The 19090-nt window shown below is 39.0% G+C and overlaps 1 protein-coding gene across 1 annotated transcript in view; it reads right to left on the bottom strand.

The window, feature by feature from the left end:
* LOC123561027 (uncharacterized) overlaps positions 1–19083 on the bottom strand; it is an 88658-nt gene extending 69575 nt beyond the window's left edge. Inside the window, exons 1-24 of the mRNA XM_053516774.1 lie at positions 18759–19083; positions 18354–18665; positions 18043–18233; positions 17545–17679; positions 16926–17057; positions 16266–16566; positions 15981–16172; positions 15500–15671; positions 15097–15311; positions 14665–14787; positions 14318–14450; positions 11897–14115; positions 10608–10735; positions 8423–8722; positions 7946–8159; positions 7268–7530; positions 5949–6165; positions 5190–5573; positions 4641–4841; positions 3747–3995; positions 2892–3126; positions 2276–2448; positions 1209–1403; positions 632–751 (exon numbers count right to left, since the gene is read on the bottom strand). Coding sequence (XP_053372749.1) covers positions 632–751; positions 1209–1403; positions 2276–2448; positions 2892–3126; positions 3747–3995; positions 4641–4841; positions 5190–5573; positions 5949–6165; positions 7268–7530; positions 7946–8159; positions 8423–8722; positions 10608–10735; positions 11897–14115; positions 14318–14450; positions 14665–14787; positions 15097–15311; positions 15500–15671; positions 15981–16172; positions 16266–16566; positions 16926–17057; positions 17545–17679; positions 18043–18233; positions 18354–18665; positions 18759–19083 — 7129 coding nt within the window. The remainder of the gene's footprint in view (positions 1–631; positions 752–1208; positions 1404–2275; positions 2449–2891; positions 3127–3746; positions 3996–4640; positions 4842–5189; positions 5574–5948; positions 6166–7267; positions 7531–7945; positions 8160–8422; positions 8723–10607; positions 10736–11896; positions 14116–14317; positions 14451–14664; positions 14788–15096; positions 15312–15499; positions 15672–15980; positions 16173–16265; positions 16567–16925; positions 17058–17544; positions 17680–18042; positions 18234–18353; positions 18666–18758) is intronic.
* Between the last annotated feature and the right edge of the window lie 7 nt (positions 19084–19090).

The raw sequence follows: 19090 nt of genomic DNA, 5'->3' as shown, positions 1-19090 counted from the left end.
ATAGACTGAAGAAGAAAAATCCTCTCTACAGCAAGAAGAGCATCTAATGCCCTTGAAGGAAACTATATCTCGCTGCAAGAAAGCTGTTTGACTTGTTCATAATTAATAACTCGTGATCAGAAAATGTGTAACAAAAGACATTTTTCGTTTTCCTTTGAAATATTTTTGATCTCCAGAGATGCGAGCAGAAAATGTTTGTAATTTATATAACTCAATATAACTTATTACTGAAACATCAGCAGATATGTTAATTAGTATTGATCAATATAATATATAAAGAGGTTGTTGAGTTATTTATTTTTCAAAAAAAAGACTAGAAATTACACTTTCTATATGTTATTTATTATTATCCATTCAACAAGAATATTCAACCCCATCCATTCAAGTTTTAAATATTAATTGTCTTCTTTTAATCCATGGCAACCAGTAACGATACTTTGCGAAGGTGCCAATTATAATATATTTTTACTTTGCGCTCCATAAACAATTTTTAACAATTTCGCCTTACAGTATTAGAAAGCAGGCAAAGATTTTTTGCATTTTTGCTCTTGGAAAGCTAATGTATTGATAGGACTCTCAGAATGACTGCCATTTACGTTACAAGGTAAATTATTGTAAGAACTATGCATACCATTACAACTGACGGCGTCATCAGACAATCTGTAACTTTGGTTACACTGACAGTAGTAACTGCCCTCTGTATTCACACAACCTTGTTCACATGAGGCAGTATCACTGCATTCGTTGAAATCTAAAACACAAACGTGAAATAAGAAGTAATTCATTACACTACTGTACTTTAGAGTCCATTAAAGAGTATTTTCTTAGAAACAATACTGCATTAAATATTTTCAAGTTACTCTGATTACATTATAATACTAGTAAGACATGTTATGTATTTAAACTTTTGTTTTCTAGTGTTCTTCTTCAGTTTGTTAAATTATAAAACCGTTCAACTTAGTGCTGTTCTCTAAAAGTCGAACCAATTAAATTTTCTTTTTTAATATAAACATTTTGTATTACAGATCTGTATATATTATTCATTACAATAAAGAAATGCAATGAAATATTATCAAACTAATCAGTTATACAAAACTACTTCTGTGAAGTGTTTTTTTATTATATTTTTTTCGTTTTTTGAAATTCTTTTTCTCGCGTATAATATTTAAAGCGTTTACTTTGTTTTCAGTAAGAAAATTAAATATTACTTTCTAAAATTAAGTTAGCGATCATACCTTCACATTTTACACCGGTATCGTTGTATCCGGCTGGACATGGACTGCAAGTATAAGGTTTAAGGTTCTGGTCCGCCTTGTGATCATCGGCCAGTGTGTCCGTGCAGTTACGACCAACAGAACACGGATTAGCCTCGCATCCGTCATAATCCGTTTCGCAATCATCACCTATAAAGAAATTACAGTGGGATTTTTTGTTTGTTTTTATTTTAATCAAGTTCTATTTCTTGTATAAACGTATATTTACAGTATATAGAAAGCAACCGTTTAAAACTGGACGGACCACAAGTTCTTTCAATATTAGCGGTCGATCCTCCACACAACACAAACTACGTTAATGTAGCTAAAGTGAATTATCAGTGTTTTGATTTTATAAAAGTTTCATTATTTTGATAACACAACAGAGATATTGCTATACATGGATATAGGATGATAACTGAATGATTATCAGTAAATGGAAAAGACGAAGAAAAGTTTTAAATCACTTCGAATTGAAGCTGCGTTTGTTGTGCGCACAAATGTCAATTTATCATCCTAAATCTGTATTTTGAATTTGCTTTTTTTCCACGTGGCAAATAACTGTTCCATGATTTTTTCAGAAAGGCCAAAGATATACTGTTTTTGTTTATGTGCCGTTTTTAAATGAAAAACGGCGTCAGCTAAAGAAATCTAATTCATCTTAAAGTTATTCTAAAGTTATTCTTGTGTACAGAAAACATGAAAAACGTATATTGGAATAAATTTCAAGCTTATTTTATTCTACACAGATCGTTTCTTTGTAATATAGATTTCAACTAATAATTAATTGCCCGAAATAGTGTTTAAAATGTACTCAAATATCACTGATTTTGGCGGCGAACTCGAAAATAAACAGTTTCGTATGTAGTTCCATACAAATATAGATATACGATACAGCAGTTCATCTTTTCAACATGTAATTTACAAATTTTACGTGAAGACCGTGAATGTGGCTATTGGGTAATTTTGTACTGTTCAGCGGGAATACATCTTTAACTAATACAATGTACTTCTCAACGAACCTGTCCAGTACGGCTCACAGATGCAAGTTGCATACTTGAAGTTATCCGTAGACTTAACATCTTCTCGTATAACACTGGTGTTACATACACCGTGTGATGTACAGCCTGTACACAGAACAATCACCACATCAAGTGGCGGGGAGTTCACCCCGTAGTCGTCCTTAGCTGTGACACTAAAATAGTAACCCAAGAACATGACTATAAAGTACCCGAATCTTAGTCAACACTTTTCCAATGGAATAATATCACTTTAGTTCGTTAAAAGGAATAAATAAGACATCTATGATGAATATGTGAACTTTTGATTTTAACTGACAAACCAGATCTATATTGCTGACAATCCGCTTAATTATTACTTTGGGTCCATGCATTTGCTGTTTGTATTTGAATGCAATTTGTAGATTTGGGACATCATCCCATTTGCAGTATCATATCATTCTTCTATACATACTTAAAGCGCCATCCAAACATAACAGCATTACATACTAAATAAACTAACCTACTGCAAGAACTGACCATATCTTAGATAACATAAAATCACCATTTTTTGGAAGAAACTAGTATAATTCTTTAATGGGGTTTGAGACTTAATTTACCTGACATAAACTGGATTTACCTGACATAAACTGGATTTACATCATTTACACTCAGTTTTACATCCACTGTACCGTCCTCACGTGGTGTCCCGAGTTCAACATCTGCCGTTGTGTTCACCAGCTCGTATGACAGGTCTCCATTGTCAATACCAAGAAGTGTGAAACTTGATGACTCACTAATATTGAGGTTGATGTAGTGTCGACCGTCTACAAGTGTGGTTCCACTGCTTACATTCAGTACTGGAACATCGTTGGCTAAAACATAAAGGAATGTTGTCTATATATTTGTATTGAGGAAATAGACCTTGATCAAAAGCGAATTCCATGCAAATGTTTTCGGGTACTCTTGGTTTGCTTGGATCGCAACAATTACGAAATTAATCGTCTGCAAAAAATCTTAGTAGTAACAAAAAGAATATAAAAATCATTTAAAGTAGTTTTCACACACAGAGCAGAAATCTTTGTTGATGATTTTGTCAATAGCACGTGTATGTGCAAAAAGGGGTCAAGATTACTTTTCTCTTTGACGGAGAAGCTATATGTCTTTATAAATGGGCAAGTAATTAAAGAAACTGCAGTGTCGTTACCCATTGTCGGACTGAATATTAAAGGGCTAACGCAATATCCGACACACATTTAAAATAATTGCCAAGTTTGATTGCTTCTTTTTAAACGGGGACGCCATTAAAGCTATGTCACCCATTCTTTTTTTTTATCAAACTATAGGTCTTCGTCATGTATACAGAGGGAATTTGTATGTTTCAGCGTAAGTTCGAAATATATTGTGTTATGCTCAAAATCAGTCCATTTTATTATTAAAATACTGAAGATCATTTTTTTTCCTGATCTGATATAAACATAAATATCATACATACATGTTTTATCCACAGTTTCATCAGCCAGTGCTTCGGTTGTATTTGTCTCCAGTGCAAGCTCCGGGTTACCCGTGAAGACATAATCAAATATACACTGGTTATTGCCTTCTCCACACAGTTCTTTTGCCTCCGCAACTTTAGTTTCATTTGCCTCATCGAGGAATTTAGGTACGAAATCAGGGAAACTATAGTCAGCATGGCTTCTTCCATTGTCGTACTTAAACAGACTTTCATTACCTAACGTCATCCCTAGAATCCACAAAGAGAAAAGAACAATGTGTTAGGGGAACATTTGATAGTTTTGAGATGTCGTCCTGTAATCATTGGATAATAACAGACAATATTGTTTTATCTTTCCCGATACTTGTCTTACATGTACCATAATACGTTAAGATATTGAATACTAGCCAATTTCTCCTTAATTTTATATACGCCATTGAATTTCAAGGATAAAAATAATACACCAGTTTAATATTTATTGGCAGTGAATATATTGTGATGTTAATAATTGCAACAGTCTTTTCGAAATTTAAGAGATATGAGAATACACGGCAGATTAACCTTTAAATGTGGTACAACATGAGTAGGGTGTTACTTCCCCTTACCGGTAAACAATAACATTTGTATGACTTATCTGCCTATGAGAATAAGGTTTCCCACATACTGCGCACATACAGCAGAGGGAGAGAGAGCCACTTGCAGCATATGCAAGTATAGTAGGCCTCAGTGCAACTTTCTCTGATTTTGTATGAAGATAAAACTCCAAAACAGTTAACGCCGTTAAAATATTCCTGCAATGGCATCAATATAGAACGTAGTTGACATAATAATGATGTTACCTCCAAATCAAGTTCCTTACTAGATCATCTCTATATGCAAGAGATGGCTACTTACAAGTTTGCCCGAAGTCCTTAAAAATTTCACTTTCGTTTGAAGAATCCGGTAAGGGATCTGATTCCAGCCGTGGTAGGAAGTCGTCTGTGGGTTTACCATTGAAGTTGCCTAGCAACCCAATAGTTCCATTTTTATACGCGCTGGGTAATCCTAAACTCATCTGAAGCAGCCCCACACCAATCGTTACATTGAATGCAATTGCTGAAATAATTTGAAACGTTCTAACTTCTTTCCGAAGCTAATAAACAATAATAAGAGAATGCACGCACGAGGGTTATTGTTTAACATTGTGACACATAGACCTTATTATACTACAACAAACTACTGGGTCATAGTTTACTCAGACTGTCTTATAAAAGTACGGCTGGTAAAATAAGTTTGGCTTAGGTCTACGTTACTGAAAATTTGCAAGGCAGCATTTCTTCGATACGTACCGGGAACGTGTTGGATTTCGTAGTCAATACTAAACTCCGTTCTGTTACTATTAACTGCTATTCTTAATTTTGCTCTGTAAGTTACGATAACCTAGTAAAAGAAAGTGTAGTATACCTGATTCTGAAAAGCTGGTAACAAGAGTGTTATTATCGCGACTGAAGGTCAATTCATCTGTAACACTGGTGGTATTACTCCCATTGCTGTAGAAATCAACTGTGTAGTCTGCCCATTGTGTGTTATTTGTCCCAGCATAGAGATTTATTCCAGTTCTATTGTTGTTGATTTCCACCTGAAGCCAAGAGTCAGCTGTTTGAATAACAAACGCTGAAAATATCGTGGCTTCCGAAAGAGTTCCATCGGCTTTCACTGCTTGTGCTGTTCTGCTTTGTATTTCGACGTCAACAGACGCTATCTTGAGTAATATATACTCGCCATGACCATTGAATGTATACTTCCGACCGTCCAAGGTGGTAACATGTGGATCACCAAAACCACCAGCTGCAAAGAGAAAAACAAGTTTTCATCTTTTGTAATTATAAGGATAATGAGGGTTCCTTCCATAGCATCGAAGTTCCACAGTCTTTTATTTGTATGCTAAAACAGAAAGAACTGTTTTCTAAACAGAGAAAATGTAAAATGACATGATTAGAAAAGTCCACTTTCAATATTGCACAACATATGGTCTTTTAAAGCCTCATAAAGGGGGATAATTAAACACAATTGATTCAGAAATACTTGCTACTTATTGGATCAGATATTCAGACCTTTGGTCATAAACACAGTCATTATGACACTTTTATCAAGATATCTGTATCAACATTTCTGTAATTATGGATGTGTTAAATTTAGATTTTGTTAAATGTTTGACATTACCGAAAAAGAAAAAGAATGTGAAGTAGCAACTTTGCACTGGCGGTCTGACTTCATAATACAGGTCGCAGAGGTCAGACTGCTCGCAGCAAATTTCCTTGTAAGGCGCATCTTCCTGTTCGTGCATAACACGGTTTGTTAGTTGATTGTATGTTTCAAATGAACCAGCCCTTCGTCCCCAACCAATGAAACTGCCAGTCCATATATCGTATGCGCATGTCTGAAAGATTATGTAATAAACACAATACACAAACGAGTTTCGAAGTTTGCGAATATTAACTTGAACATTTCTTGATTACGTGTCTTCCATATTACACACTATTTATGGAACAGACTCGAACACTTATAACAACTGAAACAAGGTTAATAATTCAAAATCTTCCACTGGTTGATTCCCGTGCAAGGAGAGGGAGAGGATGCGCATTCATCTGTATATATTTCACACGTGACTCCACTCCATCCCGGCCCACAATCACAGCCATTTACAGAATCACACCTGTCTGCACCGACACCGCAGTCACACGTATTAGCACGTATTGATCGAAATATTTGGCTTAGGGTAACGAGACTCTGCGGAGTACCCGCAAAACAGTTACAAGTACCCGATAGCCAGTCTATTTCCTTCTGCACCTTCTACCAGTGATATAGTATTTTTATTGTATTAAATAATAAAGAACTGTTTTATTATAGTAACGTATGGATTTACACATTCATTCATAAATTCCAGCATGTGAGCGGCAAAAACATGGGAAAATCCTACAAGGCATGCAAAAAATATTACTGTGGAAAACACTGCATGACGGTACGTTCTTTAGTTCACTAGCGTTACTTGTACATGTATAAATTGATTGTTTCAAAAAGTAATATTTTTACAAACAATTGTTGCGGTTTCTTGTCATTTTATATAAATAGTTATTCATTTAAATCTCTCAGTTTATTAACTGCTTTTATGTATTTGTTTCTTCTTACATAAAACTGCTGTCCGTTTTAGAAAGGGTGTGAAGTTAGCATTAGAGCAGTTACAACAGATAACTGTCCCTACTGCTGCTACTAATGGACTGCCAACTTTGCTACAATCATTTTAGAATGCTAGACGACAATACGTCTTAAATCTATGCAGTACACTTCTAGTATTTTATTTAAATTTTACTGATTATTTAAACAACTCTGTTTTATTTGATACTCTTATTATGTTTTACTATAAACTATGTACGTTGTGATGTATAAAATTACAAAGTGGATAAAAATCATCATGTTTTCCTATGAAAACTTTCGCGGCGCCTCGGCTGAGAAATTAGTCCAACTAGATAAAAACCCCTTACCTTCCCGTGCGGGGCATAATTTCTTCTTGGCCTAACCGGTACTGTCATTACACCTGTGTTAAAGTCAGACGACCCGGGGCCAAACTGTCTGTCGAAAAATAGGAAGAACGAATTGCAGGGACAGAGGGGCATCTTGTTTAACTCTGCTCTATATTTAAAACGTTTAGATATTTCTTTCTGATGCCAGTTTTTACACATTGCTGGGTAGTTAGGTCCTAATCCTTCTTGTGGCGTCAGTTCAAAGCTTGTCGCTCCTTGATAAACTGGAAGTGAAAAAAAATCCATTTTTGATAACTATCAAAATATATAATTGTTTTTTTTTTTTTAATTATTTTTGGCAATTCTAAAAGGTTTCGTGTTCCACAGCATTTGCTGCTTGTTTTTTATGTTTGTCAACATTTGAACGACTTGTAATGCCAAAATTGGAAGGATTTGTAATGGCATTATCCACGAGAGTATGAGAGAAGAGGCCAGTTTTCCTTTCCCTTTTAATGCTGAGCGCCAAGCAAGGGAGCTACTGGTATCATTTTTCACGTCTTTGGTATGACACGGCCGGGGATCGAACCCACGACCTCCCGCACTCGAAGCGGACGCTCGACCTCTAGTCTACCGAGGCGTATCGCTGTCTCTTGTATGTTACACGAAAATGTTCTTACATGATACTTATTTGTTATTCACCTGTTGTTGAAGTTTCAAAAATTAGGTTCAAATTGTCGTCTGCTTGGCGTAGGTATGCACCATCGGTACTGTCGTCCAAGCCGTCTGGCAGTCCGTTAATCAAAACACCAATAAACTGTGAACCAGACAGGAAGTTCATACCTCCAGACTTGTAATAATAAAACGTGTAAGCTACTTCTCCGTCCGTAACGTAGACTACCTGGAAAGTCACTTTCTGAAATGGACAATAAAACATTCTTTGATTATGTTTGTACTTGATAAATTGATAGATGCATAAAATATACGCCTATCTTTACTGGAAGCGTAGTCACACGGGTTATCTGTTTTGTAAGCTTTATTCATACATTTAATTTGAAATCATTTAACGTCAAATGATACCTATATATTGAAAGCTTAATGTATTCATGCATCATTAAAACTGAAATTATATTTCACTTAGGTCAATGTGTTATTTTATTGGCGGTTAGCTTCACAAACCTCATTACTAGCTCCGCCATACTTCGGACTTTCCACCCATGTTGCTTTGAACATGTAAAGTGGCTGAATTTGGACTTCATATAAGTCATAAACTAGATTTGCCATTGCTGATGTAATACTGGCGTTTGAAGCGGATTCATATGCCTGGTACCAAACACTGCCAGAAGTTCTCAAGTCCATGTCTGTGAAATAGGGAGCCAGACAGTAAACGTTTAGTAAATCGGATGAAAACACTTTGTTCTGTGGCACTGTGTAGCTTACATACCGTCTGCCGAAACAAATAAGTCCATTTGCACATACCTGAAAAGGTTAAAAGCCCACAACTTTATATAGCATTTTATTTAAATTTTTATATTCGCATAAACATTGGCTACTTGATTATATATTGAGCTAGATTCACACTGCACCGGATGGGCTTTCCAGATAGCATCCGTAGCACATCTGTAGAACTCCTAACACATTCGAAAGTCATCCGGTGTATCCGTTTAGAAATCGGGGGCAAGAGTGCAAAGTTTTGAACATGTTCAAAATTTTGCCACGGATAATATATCTGTAATGTATCCGTAATAAATCGTTACAGTTCTGACCGTAATAGACCTTAAAAGATCGTAACAGTTGGGAAGACAATCAGTGTGGTAAAATAATACGAGCTATTACGGTTTTATTCCGGTTCTAATAATTTAACTAAGGTTCTGTTACTATTGATTTAGAGATTTATAACGTAACAAATTGGCAAAACCCATTTTTCCTTACACATACGAAACAATCCGGGGATGAATCCGGAACTCATCCTCAAGCCCATCCGGGGCAGTTTGATTCTAGCTTTAAATATTAAGCTGGAATGACACTGCCCCGGATGGGCTTGCGGATGATTTGCATTTAGCATCCGTAACGCATCTGTAGAACTCCTAACTCATTCGTAAATCACCCAGTGTATTCGTTCAGAACTCGGGGGCATCCGGGGGCAAGGGTGCGAAATTTTGAACATGTTTAAAATTTTGCTACGAATAATATTACCTGAAGGAATCCGTAATAAATCCGATACAGCTCTGAAAAGATCGTAACAGTCCGGAAGACCATCACTGTAGTAAAAATTCCGGTTCTAATAAGGTTCTGTTACAATTGCATTAGATTTATAATGGTTACAGACCGTAACAAATTCGCAAAACCCGTTTTTTATTTTTACACATCCGAAGCAATTCGGAGATGGGAATCTGGAACTTATCGACAAGCCCACCCGGGGCAGTGTGATTCTAGATTAAGGTAACATTATTTTAAGAGCAATACACAAAATCATTTATGTAACACGCGTTTACGCTTAAAACATCACTTAGGGACTGATTCAACAGTAAACGTCTTTTAAAAGAGTGATTCTCGCGCTCATGCATTATTAATTAACACCTTTTTACCTATGCACGTTCCGTGGCAAAGCGTTACGTGATCAAACAACGCTGAAATTACTCCGCATTTCATGGACATTTAATGACGATGGACAAAACATTTAAATACGTTTATCTTTTTATATATTTTATGCTTGAATAGCGTTAGTGCATTCGTGTTATTACAGTTGCAGAATGCCCTGGAATACGCTGGTGCCTTCACTCTACCGGGCGCGGGCACCAAATCCCAGTCCCTTGTGGTTCTGCAGGTATTATAACAAGAAAAAAGGACTGATAGCCAGTGATTATAGAGTCATATTTAACCTGAAGATTCAACATTTCGTTGTGCACAGAGCTGTCATTATTTGAACAATGTTGGTAGAGGTCCACTAGACAATGCTACATGCCAAATAGCCTAAGTTTGCCCGCCAGTGTATTGCCAATTTCAACCCTAACCCTAACTCTAAATGTAGAGCAGAGTAATTTTGAATGTGAATATAAAGTTAACAGTTATTCTAGAATCCGTTGCTGCTTGTTTTTATTGTTGAAAACTGTAGTCATCAGTTGCTCACACACTCATACAATACACAGAACATAAAAATTAATATGGTACTATTTTTTTACACGTCCAGAATATTTGTGTGATGCGGTCACATAGAAATAGAAGGAAAACTCAAACGACGCGAGGTTGAAATAAGGCTCACAGCTACAAATATAATTCAGTGATATGATACACGTTACACGATCACTGTCAATCATGCAGGATACCAATCAATATTGATTTAGAATGTAGCTAAATTACTTACAAATATTCTTCTGAAAGTGCTGTCGCCGAAAGGGACAGGGAAAGCCGCTGTTATTTCAGCGTTGCAACCGTCGTCTGTCCCTGTCATACTACTGTCTCCTTCTGCTTCTCCATAACCGAAACGTAAGCCTGTAATGATCAATACTTATATGAGCCGCACCATGGGAAATCCATCATAGTGCGTTTGCGACCAGCATGGATCCAGACCAGCCTACGCATCTGCGCAATCTGGTCAGGATCCATTGCAGTCTGAGAAACCGTTAGCGAACAGTCTGGATCCATGTTGGGCGTAAACAAACTTTGTTGGTTTTCTCATGGCGCGGCTCATATGTTTTGTTGGGTTTTTAATTTACAACTACACAGTTGTTCCTATATCAAGCTTTAACGTTTGACATTGGAAAACAGACTACACAAATTAATGTTACTAAATGTTTCCAAATTAGTTTGTGACTTATTTCAGAGTGCAATCGAGTACAATTTATTAATGCAGTATACTGACAAGACTGATGTATCAACACTTCTTCTTAATTTAAGTACATACATATATCAAGTAAATACTGTTTGTTGTTTTTGTGGTTGTTGTTGTTGTCTTTAATTCTTAGCGGTATACAAACAAGATAGTAGTTTGATGTAAAACATTTAGCCCTGTAAGATATCCGAGTACAGACTTTGCCGTCAACAATTACCCAGAATGCCGCTCAGTAAGTGATCTCGTTGTACGTTTCCTGTACAAGTGAAGGTCAAATTAGTTTTAACTTTTAGCCTTCTGGCGGCAAGTGATTCCGACTTTGCGACCAGTCCAGACAAGATCAACCTGTACTTTCATGCTGGCTGACCTTTTTCTGCATTGTTCGGTATTCAGTCAGTCAGATGTTTAGTGAACACCCCTTCGAATAATAAATGGTACTGCCCAAATTGAATGACAGACCAGTCCATTTTAGAAATTTAGCAGGGTAAAGGTTAAATTCTGGCCTTACAGCTTTCAATACCTTACTGGTATTTAAAGTTAGCTCAGTATATCTTCTTTTCATCCATTGAATATTATCGCGTCTTTCAACTTTTATGCTTTAATGAATATTATCTATTAAATGTATATCGAAGACAACACTAACTACTGAAAACAGATGAGCTAAAAGCGTGACCAGCGTCGTTATTTTAACATGGAATGTTCTTTCAAAATCAATTAACTTACCTTTGACACCTTAGCAAATTTTTAATTCACAGAAAAACAAAACGAGTGACCAAATTAATCACGTTAGGAATAAGTAATATTTGATCTTTAAAACTGACCTGACTGCAATGTAATACTCGTAGTTGTGGTAGTTGATGTCGTACTTGTTGTTGGAGCAATTGTTGTTGTACTTGTTGTAGGAGCAGTTGTTGTCGTACTTGTTGTTGGAGCAATTGTTGTCGTACTTGTTGTTGGAGCAATTGTTGTCGTACTTGTTGTAGGAGCAGTTGTTGTCGTACTTGTTGTTGGAGCAATTGTTGTCGTACTTGTTGTAGAAGCAGTTGTTGTCGTACTTGTGGTTGGAGCAGTTGTTGTTGTAGGAACAGTTGTTGTTGTGGTTTGTGCTGTGGTACTTGTGGTCGGAATAGCGCTTGTAGTACTTGTGGTTGGTGAAGCAGTAGTAGTACTTGTGGTTGGTGCAGCAGTTGTACTACTTGTGGTTGGTGAAGCAGTAGTAGTACTTGTGGTTGGAGCTGCTGTTGTAGTACTTGTGGTCGGGGCAGCGCTTGTAGTACTTGTGGTTGGTGCAGCAGATGTGGTGCTTGTTGTCGGGGCAGCTGTTGTAGTACTTGTGGTTGGAGCAGCTGTTGTACTTGTGGTTGGTGAAGCAGTAGTAGTACTTGTGGTTGGTGCAGCAGTTGTACTACTTGTGGTTGGTGAAGCAGTAGTAGTACTTGTGGTTGGAGCAGCTGTTGTAGTACTTGTGGTCGGGGCAGCGCTTGTAGTACTTGTGGTTGGTGAAGCAGATGTGGTGCTTGTTGTCGGGGCAGCTGTTGTAGTACTTGTGGTTTGAGCAGCTGTTGTACTTGTGGTTGGTGAAGCAGTAGTAGTACTTGTGGTTGGTGCAGCAGTTGTAGTACTTGTGGTCGGGGCAGCGCTTGTAGTACTTGTGGTTGGTGCAACAGATGTGGTGCTTGTTGTCGGGGCAGCTGTTGTAGTACTTGTGGTTGGAGCAGCTGTTGTACTTGTGTTCGGGGCAGCGTTTGTAGTACTTGTGGTTGGTATAGTAGTTGTAGTACCTGTAGATGGTGCTGTGGTTGATGAAGTTGTACTGGGTGCCTCCGTTGTAGTACTAGTAGTAGTAGCAGCTATTGTAGTATTTGTAGTTTGTGCTTCAGTTGTAGTACTTGTAGTGGGTGTCTCCGTTGTAGTACTTGTAGTGGGTGTCTCCGTTGTAGTACTTGTAGTTGGTGCCTCCGTTGTAGTACTTGTAGTTGGTGCCTCCGTTGTAGTACTTGTAGTAGTAGCAGCTATTGTAGTATTTGTGGTTGGTGCTTCAGTTGTAGTACTTGTAGTGAGTGTCTCCGTTGTAGTACTTGTAGTGGGTGTCTCCGTTGTAGTACTTGTAGTTGGTGCCTCCGTTGTAGTACTTGTAGTAGTAGCAGCTATTGTAGTATTTGTGGTTGGTGCTTCAGTTGTAGTACTTGTAGTTGGTGCCTCCGTTGTAGAACTTGTAGTAGTAGCAGCTATTGTAGTATTTGTGGCTAGTGCTTCAGTTGTAGTACTTGTAGTTGGTGCCTCCGTTGTAGAACTTGTAGTAGTAGCAGCTATTGTAGTATTTGTGGTTGGTGCCTCAGTTGAAGTACTTGTAGTGGATGTCTCCGTTGTAGTACTTGTAGTTGGTGCCTCCGTTGTAGTACTTGTAGTAGTAGCAGCTGTTGTAGTATTTGTGGTTGGTGCTTCAGTTGTAGTACTTGTAGTGAGTGTCTCCGTTGTAGTACTTGTAGTGGGTGTCTCCGTTGTAGTACTTGTAGTTGGTGCCTCCGTTGTAGTACTTGTAGTAGTAGCAGCTATTGTAGTATTTGTGGTTGGTGCTTCAGTTGTAGTACTTGTAGTGGGTGTCTCCGTTGTAGTACTTGTAGTTGGTGCCTCCGTTGTAGTACTTGTAGTAGTAGCAGCTATTGTAGTATTTGTGGTTGGTGGTTCAGTTGTAGTACTTGTAGTGGGTGTCTCCGTTGTAGTACTTGTAGTTGGTGCCTCCGTTGTAGTAGTAGCAGCTATGGTAGTATTTGTGGTTGGTGCTTCAGTTGTAGTACTTGTAGTAGTTGCAGCTATTGTAGTATTTGTGGTTGGTGCTTCAGTTGTAGTACTTGTAGTGGGTGTCTCCGTTGTAGTACTTGTAGCTGGTGCCTCCGTTGTAGTACTTGCAGTAGTAGCAGCTATAGTAGTATTTGTGGTTGGTGCCTCAGTTGTAGTACTTGTAGTGGGTGTCTCCGTTGTAGTACTTGTAGTTGGTGCCTCCGTGTAGTATGTATCCCGTTGTAATGTAGTAGTGCAGCTATTGTAGTATTTGTGGTTGGTGCTTCAGTTGAAGTACTTGTAGTGGATGTCTCCGTTGTAGTACCTTGTAGTGGTGCCTCCGTTGTAGTACTTGTAGTAGTAGCAGCTATGTAGTATTTGTGGTTGGTGCCTTCAGTTGTAGTACTTGTAGTGGGTGTCTCCGTTGTAGTACTTGTAGTTCGGTGCCTCCGTTGTAGTACTTGAGTTGGTCTCGTTGTAGTACTGTATCAGTATGTAGTATTTGTGGTTGGTGCTTCAGTTGAGTACTGTAGTAGCCTTGTAGTACGTGTGGTGTCTCCGTTGTAGTACTTGTAGTGGGTGCTCGTTGTAGTACTTGTAGTAGTAGCAGCTATGTAGTATTTGTGGTTGGTGCTTCAGTTGAGTACTTGTAGTGGTGTCTCCGTTGTAGTACTTGTAGTTGGTGCCTCCGTTGTAGTACTTGTAGTAGTAGCAGCTATTGTAGTATTTGTGGTTGGTGCTTCAGTTGTAGTACTTGTAGTGGGTGTCTCCGTTGTAGTACTTGTAGTTGGTGCCTCCGTTGTAGTACTTGTAGTAGTAGCAGCTATTGTAGTATTTGTGGTTGGTGCTTCAGTTGTAGTACTTGTAGTGGGTGTCTCCGTTGTAGTACTTGTAGTTGGTGCCTCCGTTGTAGTACTTGCAGTAGTAGCAGCTATAGTAGTATTTGTGGTTGGTGCTTCAGTTGTAGTACTTGTAGTGGGTGTCTCCGTTGTAGTACTTGTAGTTGGTGCCTCCGTTGTAGTACTTGTAGTAGTAGCAGCTATTGTAGTATTTGTGGTTGGTGCTTCAGTTGTAGTACTTGTAGTGGGTGTCTCCGTTGTTGTACTTGTAGTTGGTGCCTCCGTTGTAGTACTTGCAGTAGTAGCAGCTTTAGTAGTATTTGTGGTTGGTGCTTCAGTTGTAGTACTTGTAGTCGGTGTCTCCGTTGTAGTACTTGTAGTTGGTGCCTCCGTTGTAGTACTTGTAGTAGTAGCAGCTACTGTAGTATTTGTGGTTGGTGCTTCAGTTGTAGTACTTGTAGTGGGTGTCTCCGTTGTAGTACTTGTAGTTGGTGCCTCCGTTGTAGAACTTGTAGTAGTAGCAGCTACTGTAGTAGTTGTGGTTGGTGGTTCAGTTGTAGTACTTGTAGTGGGTGTCTCCGTTGTTGTACTTGTAGTTGGTGCCTCCGTTGTAGTACTTGTAGTTGTAACAGCTATTGTAGTATTTGTGGTTGGTGAATCAGTTGTAGTACTTGTAGTGGGTGTCTCCGTTGTAGTACTTGTAGTGGGTGTCTCCGTTGTAGTACTTGTAGTGGGTGTCTCCGTTGTAGTACTTGTAGTTGTAACAGCTATTGTAGTATTTGTGGTTGGTGCTCGTTGTAGTACTTGTAGTGGTTGTCTCCGTTGAGTACTTGTAGTGGTGCCTCCGTTGTAGTACTTGTAGTAGTGCAGCTATGTAGTATTTGTGGTGGTGCTTCAGTTGTAGTACTTGTAGTGGTGTCTCCGTTGTAGTACTTGTAGTTGGTGCCCTCCGTTGTAGTACTTGTAGTAGTAGCAGCTATTGTAGTATTTGTGGTTGATGATTTCAGTTGAGTACTTGTAGTGGGTGTCTCCGTTGTAGTACTTGTAGTGGGTGTCTCCGTTGTAGTACTTGTAGTAGTAGCAGCTATTGTAGTATTTGTGGTTGGTGCTTCAGTTGAAGTACTTGTAGTGAGTGTCTCCGTTGTAGTACTTGTAGTTGGTGCCTCCGTTGTAGTACTTGTAGTAGTAGCAGCTATTGTAGTATTTGTGGTTGGTGCTTCAGTTGTAGTACTTGTAGTGGGTGTCTCCGTTGTAGTACTTGTAGTGGGTGTCTCCGTTGTAGTACTTGTAGTAGTAGCAGCTATTGTAGTATTTGTGGTTGGTGCTTCAGTTGTAGTACTTGTAGTGGGTGTCTCCGTTGTAGTACTTGTAGTGGGTGTCTCCGTTGTTGGTGCTTCAGTTGTAGTACTTGTAGTGCTTGTCTCCGTTGCAGTACTTGTAGTTGGTGCCTCCGTTGTAGTACTTGTAGTAGTAGCAGCTATTGTAGTATTTGTGGTTGGTGCTTCAGTTGAAGTACTTGTAGTGGGTGTCTCCGTTGTAGTACTTGTAGTGGGTGTCTCCGTTGTAGTACTTGTGGTAGTAGCAGCTATTGTAGTATTTGTGGTTGGTGTTCGTTGTAGTACTTGTAGTGTAGCCCGTTTGTAGTATTTGCGTTGTGTCTCGTTGTAGTACTTGTAGTGGGTGTCTCCGTTGTAGTACTTGTATGTAGCCGTTGTAGTATTTGTGGTTGGTGCTTCAGTTGAGTACTTGTAGTAGTGGTCTCGTTGTAGTACTTGTGTTGGTGCCTCCGTTGTGTACTTGTAGTAGTAGCAGCTATTGTAGTATTTGTGGTTGGTGCCTCCTTGTAGTTGTAGTACTTGTAGTAGTAGCAGCTATTGTAGTATTTGTGGTTGGTGTCTCAGTTGTAGTACTTGTAGTAGTAGCTATTGTAGTATTTGTGGTTGGTGCTCAGTTGTAGTACTTGTAGTGGGTGTCTCCGTTGTAGTACTTGTAGTAGTAGCAGCTATTGTAGTATTTGTGGTTGGTGCTTCAGTTGTAGTACTTGTAGTGGGTGTCTCCGTTGTAGTACTTGTAGTAGTAGCAGCTATTGTAGTATTTGTGGTTGGTGTCTCAGTTGTAGTACTTGTAGTAGTAGCAGCTATTGTAGTATTTGTGGTTGGTGTCTCAGTTGTAGTACTTGTAGTGGGTGTCTCCGTTGTAGTACTTGTAGTGGGTGTCTCCGTTGTAGTACTTGTAGTTGGTGCCTCCATTGTAGTACTTGTAGTGTAGCAGCTATTGTAGTATTTGTGGTTGGTGCTTCAGTTGTAGTACTTGTAGTGGTGTCTCCGTTGTCAGTACTTGTAGTTGGTGCTCCGTTGTAGTACTGTAGTAGTAGCAGCTATTGTAGTATTTGTGGTTGTGCTTCAGTTGAGTACTTGTAGTGGGTGTCTCGTTGTAGTACTTGTAGTGGTGTCTCCGTTGTAGTACTTGTAGTAGTAGCAGCTATTGTAGTATTTGTGGTTGGTGCTTCAGTTGAAGTACTTGTAGTGGTGTCTCCGTTGTAGTACTTGTAGTTGGTGCCATCCGTTGTAGTACTTGTCAGTAGTAGCAGCTATTGTAGTATTTGTGGTTGGTGCTTCAGTTGTAGTACTTGTAGTGGGTGTCTCCGTTGTAGTACTTGTAGTAGTGGGTGTATTGTGTTGTGTCAGTGTAACTTGTAGTAGTAGCAGCTATTGTAGTATTTGTGGTTGGTGCTTCAGTTGAAGTACTTGTGTGGGTGTCTCCGTTGTAGTACTTGTAGTGGGTGCTCCGTTGTAGTACTTGTAGTAGTAGCAGCTATTGTAGTATTTGTGGTGGTGCTCGTTGTATACTTGTAGTGGGTGCCTCTGTTGTAGTATTTGTGGTATGGTCTCAGTATTGTAGTACTTGTAGTGAGTGTTCAGTTGTAGTACTTGTAGTGGGTGTCTCCGTTGTAGTACTTGTAGTTGGGTGCTCTCGTTGTAGTACTTGTAGTAGTAGCAGCTATTGTAGTATTTGTGGTTGGTACTTCAGTTGTAGTACTTGTAGTGGGTGTCTCCGTTGTAGTACTTGTAGTGGTGCTCCGTTGTAGTAACTTGTAGTAGTAGCAGCTATTGTAGTATTTGGGGTTTGGGCTAGTTGTGACTTTAGTTTGTTGTAGTACTTGTAGTTGGTGCCTCCGTTGTAGTACTTGTAGTAGTAGCAGCTATTGTAGTATTTGTGGTTGGTGTCTCAGTTGTAGTACTTGTAGTGGGTGTCTCCGTTGTAGTACTTGTAGTGGGTGTCTCCGTTGTAGTACTTGTAGTAGTAGCAGCTATTGTAGTATTTGTGGTGGTGTGCAGTTGTAGTACTTGTAGTTGGTGCCTCCGTTGTGTATGTATTGCAGCTAGTAGTATTGTGGCTTCTTCAGTTGTAGTACTTGTAGTTGGTGCCTCCGTTGTAGTACTTGTAGTAGTAGCAGCTATTGTAGTATTTGTGGTTGGTGCTTCAGTTGTAGTACTTGTAGTGGGTGTCTCCGTTGTAGTACTTGTAGTGGGTGTCTCTGTTGAAGTACTTGTAGTAGTAGCAGCTATTGTAGTATTTGTGGTTGGTGCTTCAGTTGAAGTACTTGTGGTGGGTGTCTCCGTTGTAGTACTTGTAGTGGGTGTCTCCGTTGTAGTACTTGTAGTAGTAGCAGCTATTGTAGTATTTGTGGTTGGTGCTTCAGTTGAAGTTCTTGTAGTGGGTGTCTCCGTTGTAGTACTTGTAATTGGTGCCTCCGTTGTAGTACTTGTAGTAGTAGCAGCTATTGTAGTATTTGTGGCTGGTGCTTCAGTTGTAGTACTTGTAGTTGGTGCCTCTGTTGTAGTACTTGTAGAAGTAGCAGCTATTGTAGTATTTGTGGTTGGTGGTTCAGTTGTAGTACTTGTAGTGGGTGTCTCCGTTGTAGTACTTGTAGTGGGTGTCTCTGTTGTAGTACTTGTAGTAGTAGCAGCTATTGTAGTATTTGTGGTTGGTGCTTCAGTTGTAGTACTTGTAGTGGGTGTCTCCGTTGTAGTACTTGTAGTTGGTGCCTCCGTTGTAGTACTTGTAGTAGTAGCAGCTATTGTAGTATTTGTGGTTGGTGCTTCAGTTGTAGTACTTGTAGTGGGTGCCTCTATTGTAGTATTTGTGGGTTGGTGCTTCAGTTGTAGTACTTGTAGTGGGTGTCTCGTTGTAGTACTTGTAGTGGGTGTTGTTGTTCTCTGTTGACTTAGTTCTTTTGTAGTAGTAGTAGTAGCAGCTATTGTGTATTTGGGTTGTTGCTTCAGTTGTAGTACTTGTAGTGTAGCAGTTTGTAGTATTGTGTGGTGTCTCAGTTGTAGTACTTGTAGTTGGTGCCTCCGTTGTAGTACTTGTAGTAGTAGCAGCATGTTATTT

This window comes from Mercenaria mercenaria, chromosome 10 (genome assembly GCF_021730395.1).
Source record: "Mercenaria mercenaria strain notata chromosome 10, MADL_Memer_1, whole genome shotgun sequence".
Classification (NCBI taxonomy): Eukaryota; Metazoa; Mollusca; class Bivalvia; order Venerida; family Veneridae; genus Mercenaria; species Mercenaria mercenaria.
The sequence above is the reverse complement of the archived record's forward strand: the minus strand, read 5'-3'. Positions and strand labels throughout refer to the sequence as shown.